The sequence below is a fragment of the Diplotaxodon limnothrissa genome, linkage group LG18 (assembly GCF_057381915.1).
Source record: "Diplotaxodon limnothrissa isolate DT_005_m linkage group LG18, D_limnothrissa_male_GT1.1, whole genome shotgun sequence".
In the NCBI taxonomy this organism is placed as follows: domain Eukaryota; kingdom Metazoa; phylum Chordata; class Actinopteri; order Cichliformes; family Cichlidae; genus Diplotaxodon; species Diplotaxodon limnothrissa.
This window is the reverse complement of record NC_140613.1, coordinates 23,812,121-23,823,451: the sequence shown is the minus strand read 5'-3', so window position 1 is coordinate 23,823,451 and position 11,331 is coordinate 23,812,121. Positions and strand designations below refer to the sequence as shown.

The 11,331-nt window shown below is 38.9% G+C and overlaps 1 protein-coding gene across 1 annotated transcript; it reads right to left on the bottom strand.

The window, feature by feature from the left end:
- Positions 1–2,557: 2,557 nt before the first annotated feature.
- On the bottom strand, positions 2,558–8,468 carry plvapa (plasmalemma vesicle associated protein a). Its single transcript, XM_085377953.1, has 7 exons — positions 8,328–8,468; positions 7,839–8,241; positions 6,521–6,587; positions 5,704–6,413; positions 4,251–4,863; positions 4,054–4,111; positions 2,558–2,790 (listed from the first exon to the last, which is right to left on the bottom strand). The coding sequence occupies exons 2-7, from the start codon at positions 8,232–8,234 to the stop codon at positions 2,757–2,759; spliced, it is 1,878 nt and encodes a 625-aa protein (XP_085234079.1). The 5' UTR covers positions 8,235–8,241; positions 8,328–8,468; the 3' UTR covers positions 2,558–2,756.
- Between the last annotated feature and the right edge of the window lie 2,863 nt (positions 8,469–11,331).

Sequence of the window (11,331 nt, the reverse complement as noted above, 5' to 3'; positions counted from 1 at the left end):
AAAAATTCATCTGTTGATACAAACTCTTCTTTCTATGCCTTAGTGCTTTGTATCTAACATCACAGAGAAACTCGGGGTTTAGTATCTTGCCCAAGGATAGTTTTGGATGCAGACTGAAGAAACAAGGGATCAAACCATCAACCTGCCAATTAGTAGAAGACTACAGATTTATGACAGGCCTATAACATTAAACAAAAATACAGAACTTACAATCTGACAGCCTTAGTACTTTCATTAAATTAAGAGACACACACAGACACGTCTGTACATAATTTACTATATAAAGTTTAATGTAAGGTATTATTGTGCTCTTTGTGTTGGGGCAGTAAATTAAAGGAAAGTTGTAGGTGGAACATTTTATTATATTGACGTTACCATTTGAACTTCATGTTTCTTCAAAAAACATAAAGGTCTAGCTGTTAAAACAAAGATTATATGAAAGCAAACTGTTGTCTTTAACAACAAAACAATCTTCGCCTTTCTTCCAATAACATTTCTGCTGAAAGAAGTCAAGGTGAAGGTCAGGGTTGCTCTGAAGGATGTAAAAAAAAAAGAAAAAGAAAAAGCCTCATAATCCCCTCTAGTCTCTGCAGTGTTGATGGACAAAAAAAGGGGTTTTGCTTCATGATGTCTTTTCCATCCTGGGCAGCCGTGTGACGGCAGCTACAGCCCAACAGACAGGAAATGCAATTAGAAGTCACAGTAAAAAAGGGGACATTAGCATGCACAGACAAAAGAGTCACAGTCCTGAAGCCCCAGGTGAGGAAGGAGGTCGTAATCATAACCACCCTTACAATTTCCTGCCTTTTAGGAAGTAGAGGGAGGTGGTCCTTCAGACTGTGCCACAAATGCCTCATATTTTTGTAAGTAATGACCAGAGTTCTTAGGGTCAAGATCCTCAATTAAAAAATTGCCAGATGTAGCATTCATGTAGCATTAAATGTAATTCTTTTTTTAAACAAATGGTCAGATGGTTCACTAAAACTTTCCTGGCAACTATGTCATGTTTCAGGCTTTAAAAGATTTTTAAAAACCTAAACAACTGAAAAGAACAAACAAAAAAAACAGGACATGTATGGATAGGCTGCTTACACTTTATTTCAAACTGTGTCCAGTTTTGGCAAAGTGACAGAAAACTTGAAAAAAAAGTGACATGCATTGCTCGAATGTAAGTATATCTCGTATGTCCTATTGGTCTGTTCACTTTATGACATGTTAACATATTTATAATACTTTGTTTTGAGCTCTGTTAAAAGGAATGATATAAATACAATAACCTTCAGGGAGTTGTTCAAGCATAAATTAAATTTAAAGAATGTAAGGTGGGAAAGTTCAAACTATGCCTGTAGCCTCGTAGTCTGTTCAGAGTCTGCCCCACATCTTGCCCTATGACAAGCCTGAACTGGATGAGAAATTATAGAAAGTGCATAACAATTGTTGTTATTGACCACTGTGTCAGTCAGACAATGCTCAGTGGTGAACTGTGCACATAGAATACACAAATGATGTACGGGGCAGGAAAATGAGATGACATGACAGGAAACAGACTTGCTCAGACCAGCATCATCAAGATAATTTTCCAGTAAGTAGTTTTAACACATCCTGTGTCCCATCGCATCCAATAAAGAGACTCCCAGTAGCATCCAACCATCTGACCTTTAATACCCTGATTGGCGCTCCTGCATTTCACATCCTAAATGTGGAAAACACTACTGTTAAACAAAGGATATCCTATCCCTCTCGCCCAAGCCTAAGTGCTGTATTTAATTGGCACCAATACAAATACCCTTTTGATTCTTGAATTAACAGCATGTCCCCATCCTTTCACAGTTCTTTGAACAGGATGTTTGTCTGTTCTCAAGATGTTTTTTCCCCACTGGACCATGTTGGCTCCACACTGTTGGGGTCCAAATAAAATGAACCTTTGTATGAAACGAATCCAAGACCAGTAGCTTTGTTTATCTTTTTGTCTGTATTAAAGCTGTTGTATTAATATTCAGGCTGTGATCGGAGAAAGAAGATAAAATCTGATTGCTATGTCTAAGGTTGTTTAAGGTGTGGTCAGACCACTCATCATGTAGCGATTGCTCCGTCTTTTCCCACCTGTTTTTTTTCTTTTTCAATGAGAGGTATTTTAAGATCTTATTTAGATTATGGATATCCGTGTTCTCTGCCGTAAGGAGGTTACGCACTGTTTTTAAGTGCTTGTCAAAAGATTCCTACCATTTTTCTCTGCCTCCATACTAACAAGTTGGCAGGTAAACATAAACATGTTGGAAGGATTAAACCGTGTTGCCAATAAGCTGTCACAGGAGGGGCTTGGGAGTCAGCTGCAGACAATTAGTTACACAATAGGTGACGCACACAGAAACAAACAGTTCTTTCCGGATCTGAATGGGATAATATTTTAAATAGCTTTGTTTATAAAGAACAAGACAAGGAGACAGAGAAATGGAGACTAGAGGCACAGTTTACATGCTTAGGCTTAAACAAAACCTTTATTTTTATCTTTGTATTTACAGTGTAAAAATACTATATACTAAATACTAGATGCCATTATTCATACACGCATGACAAAGCTTCACATTTTAAATGTAAAAGTGCAAGTTATTGGAATGTATTTCATACATGCATACTGAAACATTACCTGTCATAAGCAGAGCGTATTATACAGTACTTTTATGTATAGACAATGTGAGAACTCAATATGAGAAGCCATGTGTAACAGATAACAACAGATTATAAAAATGATATGGTTAACCCAGCATTCTGGAGACTTCTTGTTTCTCTCTGTTGAAAGAAAGAAAGAAAGAAAGAAAGAAAGAAAGAAAGAAAGAAAGAAAGAAAGAAAGAAAGAAAGACAAAAATTTGGTAATTGTATATAAAGTGGAAGTGCATCAAACCTGCAACATTTTGTTAAAGGATAACTTTGGTGATAATCTGTGTAATACACAAGGGTCTTCTAGAAAATTTTGATATAAACTATTTAGAAATAACCTATAAAGCTATTTTAAAACATTTATGTATTTACCCCACCGCTTACCAAAATCCAAATTTTTTTGGTAAGGTGTTCCATCGAACATTGTGTTACCTAAAAAAAACTGGTTTGTCTAAAAAGGCCAATTAATCACATTAGCAGAGGCTGAAATCTGTCATGCTGATTAAAGAAGCAGCACATTTGCTTAAAAAAATGCTCTACCTTGGCTATTTTAGCAGACTTAAACCCACACAGGTTGTTGCCTCATTCACGCACGTAAGCAATTGCATTGCTTCTTCAATTTTATTTGGTGCACAAATAACCCACTAGTGTTTCTAGTTTGAGTGACTTGCAGGTCTTCAGCTGGCAACTTAATTTAGTAAGAGCTAGACAGGTTTGTGAACAGAGTATTATACCCTGTTGTATGTCTTTATGATTCTATAATCAAACCCAAAAGGCTGACATTCAACTAGTCAAAGTCATTGCTTCTTTAATCAGCACACTTTTCAGCATTAAGTAAAACATAAGTGATGGCTGATGTTGATTTTAACTATTTTTTTAAATAATCCTGCATTAATAATGGTCATTTACATCATTTAGTGTCATATTTTATTGCCCTGCGCCTTTCTTTAAGAACCTGCACTTTTCTTTTTTTTGAACATTAGTATAATAACAATACCAGTACATGCCTATTCTACAGTATTATTTGGCCTGCTGACCGTGAAAGGAAAATGATGCAATGCTTTTATAATGTTTATAAATGCATAAAAAGGGTCATTTTAACCTATTTCTACGTGGTTGCTAGGTAACACGATGATGCAATAATATATCATGTGCCATTCAGCTTTTGTGGATGCAGACGCAGATAGATAGGTGGAGAAATGCTTAAATGAGGTCATTTTAGCCTGTTGCTAGGCGTTCACTTAGCAACATCGGTAAGAACCTTCAGGGGCTCAAGATGAACCCGTGCGCCATCTTGGTTGCTCACCTCCTGGTCATGTAGCAGGACTCAGCAATCAGCAACTTACAACACTTGCAATAACTCATAATCCTCAGAGAATAAATACAATACTTACTGTGGGCCAGGCGGGTTGATCAGGCGTTGTAGATTTTGTATGTGCTGAGCGATGTTGCCTATTTGTTAAAAGATAAGAAAATAGTGATTTATCATGACCTCGCCATGAGTTATTAATCATATAAATTTAGATGTTTGACAGTGAGAATAATAAATAAGAGTAAAACAAATGTATTTATTTATGCTCAAGGGGTGTACCTGTCATTCCATTGGGTTTTCCTGCACCAAATGGCGATCCAGCTCCAGTACTGGTACCACTTGATGTTCCTTTCCCTGGTATACTTGGTGTTTTACTTTGACCTGAGTTACTGCTCCCAAACCAAGGAAGCCCAAAGGTAGTTTTACTTGTTGATGATGATGATGAGGAGGAGGAGGAGGAGGAAGAGGAGGATGATGAACCTAATCCTAAGCCAGAGCTTCTTGTATTTGAAGTTTGCTTATTCAAGGAAAACGAATTTGAGCTGAGGTTAGGAGTAGACACTGATGACCCAGAGGAAGACCCGATGGAAGAAGAGCCTCTCCCACTCAATAATGGGTTATTTGAGCCTATTCCACCTGAGCTAAGATTTGGATTGTTAAGTCCTGACCCAGGAGAGCTGACTCTTGACCCAGTGGACAAGGGTGTATTTGAGGAGCTTGCTCCAGTTGCACCCAGTAGAGTTGATGCAGGTTTATTGAATGATCCAAGTGAGCTAGAACCTTGGCCTAACAGTCCAGTTGACCCTGTCTTACCCTGCTGACCGAAACTGGTAGAGCTTGGAGAATTAGAGCCGACACCCCAGCGATTCTGTACTGGAAATCCAAACCCTGTCTGAAAAATAAAAAATGGTCCGTTTAAACATGAGAGAAAATAGAGCCTTCAATTTTCATTCATGTATAACACAACAAAACACGTGAATCAAGAGAAAATATCAAAACAATGAAATCAAGTTCTGCTTTAAGAAAAAACTAAATTTTTCCTCAGTAATCACAAAACTGCACTAAGCTTCACATCTAGGTTCAAATTTTCTCCTCAGACCATAGCAGACACTTAACACGAAAGGCAGAAACATTTGCCTGCTTTCACCTCTTTGCCCTCTAGTTTTTTACTGGCGGACAATACCCTGCTCCCCCCTCATCTTCTGCACTTGCTGGAGTTGAGGCTGGATCATTTCCAACAACCAGTCATGCTGCTTTGAGCTCATCCACCTTATATAACACCTCATTATCTCAAAGAGGTGAGGCATGGGCTTTTTTCTATGTTAGCATTCCTGCACTTGCTCTGTACCGCAGAGGCTGTCATTAACAGCAGTGCTAACGTTTTTGCACAAAATCAGCTAGTTGCTGTATCAATAAATGCAGATCATTGCACTTATCAATAGTTTTATAGGAAAATCTACAACAAAATATACAGACAAAGACAAATTGCATGGGATCACTTTTCATAATAGCATGAATCTCTGTCTGCAGTTGTCATTGAGTACCCCTGAGAAAAGCTTTGGAAGGATGAAGGACTCAGTTGAAAATTAAATTAGGTTTTTGATGACTAAGTGGGGTTTTTTTTTCCTGAAATATCCAAGTTTTTACATAACTTGGATATTTAAGAACACAAAAAAGCTCAAAAAGCGGGGCTTGTGTAGCATATCGATCAGTCTTGAGTGTTTTTTCTTACCTTGGACTTGTTGAGAATTTCGATTTGCTGCATAAGGCTCTCAATCTCTTTAGTTTTATAATTGACGGTGCTTTCTAAGACCTCTTTCTCTCCGCTTAGCCTCTTCTTTTCCCTCAGGAGTCTCTCCTGGTCCTGATCGTGCTTCTGCTGAAGTTTGTCTAGGTTCTGTTTGTGTTGCTCAACCATGCCTGCGCGCTCCTTGCTGCACGAGCGGTAGTCTTCAGAGAATCGCCAGTTTTCAGCCTTCAAGCGGATGTTCTCATGCTGGATGCCTGCCACATGATTTCCCACGGTGTTCATGTAACGCTGGAGCTTGTCTTCCACCTCTCTGGACAGGTTGGTGCAGTTGGAGCGGATCTGTTCCAGGTGTTCCCTCTGTTTCGGACAGGTGATCTGGAAGGCAATGTGTGCAGGGAAGAGCGAATCGATCTTGTGCAGAAAAGCCCTGGAAACATTGTAGACCGAACCCAAGGACTGGGAAAACTCATCTTTGGATGTTTTCTCGTAGATCTGCAGCTGCTTTTCTTTTGTGGCGATATCCCTCCTCAGCTTGATGGTCTCCAAGTTGAGGTTGTCCCTTTCTTTGGCAATCTCCTCCATTTCCATCTTCATGGCTTGCACTGACTGGGTGAAGTTGGAACTCACAAGCTGAAACCTAGCTTTCAGTTCTTCGACCATCACCCCACAGTTACAAGTATTAAAATCTGTAGCTTTAAAAAAATAGAAAAGAAAAACAACATACAAAGTAAGTCACAGCTGCATGAAATGCATTAATGTATTTATTTTGGGGCTTGCACTGAAGACGTATCATATTTACCTCTTGACATGGGGCATGGGGAGGATCGTAAGAGTCTGCATGAGAGCAGCTCAGTATTGAGCTGTAGCTGTTGACATTAATACAAACAAAACAAAACAGAGTGTTAGGGATTTGTTCTAAAACAGAGTGAAAAAACACATTTTTAAAACTTCAGGTTTGCCAGTCGCAAGAAATATTTGAGCTAAAGTTCTATGGATCTATGATCATTTTGATTCATCTCCAGTTTTGGTGGTGTGAAGTTCAGCGGTCTCTGCCAACTTTTATACAGCAGGAATGGACACATTCCCTTTGTGGACAAATTTATGCGTAACTTCTTGGAGCTTTTTTTTTACCAGGACCATCTTCACCCTAACCACTGGGGTTCATATAATTTATCTACAAACATTTACCTAACCCTCAGCATGGCCCATAAACTCAAATACAGGTACAACTATCATAGACTTTCACCTTTTAACGTGTATAACCACCTTGGGTAAATACCTCACTGCCATTACTAATTTGATATCTTTCGATTTCTTGCATCCTAATGCCAGCAAAATTGAGGTTCTGGTGTTTGGACCTGACAGCTTCTCTGAGGAGGTCAGTCATTCTGTCGTGCCGCCCCCTGTCCAGATTATCGTAAATCACTGAATGTACACCTCTGTGTCCTCCTTAGCCTGTCTCCAACTGGTGCAAACAAAAAACTCGCCAGCACTCAAATATTACATTTAATCTTGCTGCCATTCACTGAGAAATTCAGAATTAATTTTCAAATTTCATTAATATCAATGTAGAGCTCTGATTTGACCATCAGAAGATAGGTACAGCTTGGCCATAAAGAGATGGAAATGGTCAGCAATACTTAGGTAAGCTGTTGCATTTAAACAATGCTCAGTTGGTACAAAGCCATTCGAAGTTGTGGCTCCTAGACTCTGGAACAGCCATCCTCAGCCTGGCTGAATATGTGGTTTGCTTTGAATGAATGATGAAAGCTCATTTTTATAGCTTTTTTTATTCTTGTTTTTCTGATGTGTGTGCGTAAGCATGCATGCAGGAGTGAATGTAAGACCGTATATTTGACAGTTTGTATGTTTGAACCTGTGGATTTATTGTTAATGTGCAGTTCATCAAGCTGTGAAGCACAAATGAAATATTATTAAGTATATTATTATTTTGCATCAACTTGGCTAAAGTATTGCAGGTGTATTGATCATCTTTTCCTGTCATCTGTAATTTTACTTATTAAAAAGATGAAAGCTTCATAAATTAAATTAGATAACACATAAGAAGGTAGACATAGAAGAAAGATATCGGTATTGTAAAAAGCTCAGTTCCTCACCTGCTTCTGATCGCATTCGTGGAGATACAGAATTGACATATTGGTGTACTGACGCAGTATTGTCAGGTCAGAGTCGAGCCGAGCCTTCGCAGTCAGGGTGACATTGAGGAAATTGGTCAAGTTTGTCCTCTGCTTCTTGAGAGCCACATTCTCCAAGGATAGCTGACTGAAGCGCTCCTCAAGGTCCTGCGTGCGTTCTTGGCATGTAGAGTCCTGCGTCTTACCATAGACAAGAAAGAGCACGAGGCTAACTATGATAAGAGACTGAATGAGCGAGGAGAAGAAGAAGACGATGCGCATGTAGTAGCCGCAACTCTTGCTGCTGGAGCGGTACTGCATCTTTTTTTTAGCCTGTGGGCTGTGCTTGGAGACCTGGGAATAGCCGCTGCTGTACATGGGTGCTCTAAAACAGAGTAAAAAAAATCAAAACAAAAACCAAAAACAAAACAAAACGAAGGGCTTAAAGCAAGTCCAAGATCTGAGAGTTACCAGGAGACAGATGATAATGCTGAATTATTTCAGACTGTCCGGCTGATTTCACACCCCATTTCTTGTAAAGTCTTCCAGTGAAGCCCAATATGCTGCAGATCCTGACCAGATTCCTCTTTGCAGTTGTGCTACAAGAGAATAGAAACGATTGTGTGCTGGTTGTAAACTTGGGCAAGGGTTTATAAACACCTTTGGCCACACATTTCCTATAATGGGAATGGTCCTGTTCCCAGTCTCCTCCCTCCGTTGGCCGCCCACACCTATGCAGAGTTTATCAAACACACGATGACCTCTCTGCATGCTTTATGAGCCAGATGTTTTCTTGGGAAAAACTAAATAAATTCTCTTACTGTAATTTGCGAACTGCACCTCATTGCAATTGGTTGAGTCAGAATTTAAGGCCTGCTGAAAAACCCCAAATACCAATGGGCTCCGAGGACCTCACTGGACTGAATGTGTGGAGCTTCCCTGTAAATCTGCCAAATCCATCTTTCATGGGATCATAAACAGTGATTTCCATCACGCAGCTGACAAGGAGGACAATGGCTCCTGATGCTCCTCTAAGAGTCTTATTCTGTGGCTCTTTGATGCTTCGAGTCTCAGTCCAACACAATGACGTCAGCACACTTCCCTCTGTCATAACACAAACATGCACTAAGGCACACACACACGCGCGATTTAAAATGAAATGTAAGAGTGAGAATCCCAACTTTTGTCCTGAACGCTATTGTTGACATGGTTGACAGGAAGTGGCACACTGCAGAGGAATTGCTGATGTCCAAAGCTGCCAAGAATCTACAGAAAAGACTCAACAAACACAGGATACAGATTACACAAATAATAAGGGTGTTTTAATTGAGGTTGAAGTGGTTTGCTTGTTTTTTTTAATATCTAGATGGTGGGTCCGGTTTCCATTTTATTTTTATTTTTGGAATCATGGTGATGCCGACCTGGTCGAGCAGCACAGAGAGCTATGTTTTACTTCCAGCGTACGCTAAACACGTGAAGCCCGGAGTGAAGTCGGACTCCAGTGGTGATGGTGATGAGCCACTAAAATGTGGTTCAACACCATTTTTTGCCACTGAACATGAGCAAATCTCCTTGCATGTGAATTTCAGGTTCCTTTGTGACATAAATAACAGGAAGGGCTCATAGGGTCCAGTTTTGTGTGATTTCTTTGCTTTGGGTGCGTCTTTCCCAGCAGGACTCCCATCACAAAGACTATAAATCAAATATTAAGTGTTTGAGTTGACCGTTAACAATCAAGAAAATATTTCTTGTAGATAATGTTATATTTATAATAAAGACCATTTTATCTGCAGTGTGCACTTAATAAAGTCCTTATCTATCTGAGAGATTTTATGCCATTAATATTGGTAATTTAAAAAAGAAGTATTTTAATTGAATTGTCTCAGAACATGGTAGACATTTGGATCTTCATGCAGTTGTAAAAATAACAACAACCAAGAAAAACCTTTTTGACATAACTGAGCAATCTTTTTTTTAAATTATTATTAGTCTTTTGTTTATACAGGTAAAAAATCTCATTGAGATTAAAAATTCTCATTTCCTCATTTTCCAAGAGAGACCTGCCATCTAAGCATAACAATTATATTTCACTTGACTGCATGATTTAAAAAAAAAAGTTTAAAGTCATGATTAACGATGATTTTAAGAGGCCGCTTAAGGTCTTTTTGTTAGAAAATGCAGACGTTACTGCAAAAACAGTTTATTTAAACCAAATTCTGTTTATTTCTCAGCCTCAAAACTGTCATCAACAGCTGCCCATGTGAGTGTGAAACAGCCGCAATTTCTAGCACCTCATGTGAGAACAAGCCAAATGTGTACCCCTCCCACACAGCAGCAGCTAATGTAGGTGTGCAGCATCTGCTCCTGCAGCTGAGGTTAAGCACCTTTAACAGAAACACAGAGCTTGAAATGTTTGTGCCAGATTACACTTCAGGCTTGTGGCGGGAAGAAAATATTTCCCTTCAACAGGATTTTTTAGTTATTTTATTGAAAAATAAAAATATCAGAATTCAGCCAGACACTATAAAAAAGCTGCACGCTGTCATTCACCAGCGGTTTTTTCTTTCAAATTGATGTGGCAGGAGGGGGTGTTTGGAGAGACCAAAGAGAAGGTATTGCATTGTGCTTTTTATTTTCCTTGAAACTCGAAGACCTCCATTATGCTCGTGTTTCTTGAAACTGGAGAGGGCATACACCCACACAAAATCCACTGAGGGCTGCTTGCATGTTCGCTTAAAATGCAGAATTACTGCTTCTGCAAATGAGCAACAAAACATTTGGAAGTGGTTAAAGTAAACCTTGGTGCTACAATATGAGCACATATAAATAATTCTTACACATATATAAAGAAAACATTCTTTAGATCTTATGAATGTGAAAGTTTCGTTTTAGTGTGGGTGAAATATTACACACAGTTTACCATTATGGGATTCTTTTATAGTTTCCTACATATTTTTAAAACATATCAAATTTGTCAAGTCAAGAAATCAGCTCATGTATTAAACAGTAACATTAAGCACAGGCCTCTACAGTGTACAATGTACCAAAACTGACAGATTTCTAATACATTTACCTGCAGCAGGCTGGTAATCAGTAATGACATATCTTAAGAGATAATCATTTAGGTAACGTTTGTCCTGATGGCGCAGCAAGAAGACAGTCACATACAGTAATCGTCATGGGACACACTGCCACTTAGAGGAACATAAACACTACTACAGCCACAGATCTACTTGGAAATGTAGTGGCTGAATGCATGTGTGTGTAGCAGCTCCAAGCGTCAGGAAAGTCTTTTTAAGCTTTGCCTGGATTATTATACTCCTCTAAGGCAATGTGCATGAATGAAAAATATGCACCTATTTAACAAAATTATTTTCTTGGCTGTAATTGGAGTGCCAATAGAAAACTTTGAGAATGTTGTTCTGTCCAGGCAGGACTATCTTGTCACAACTTGTCATATTTGCTCAATATAGCC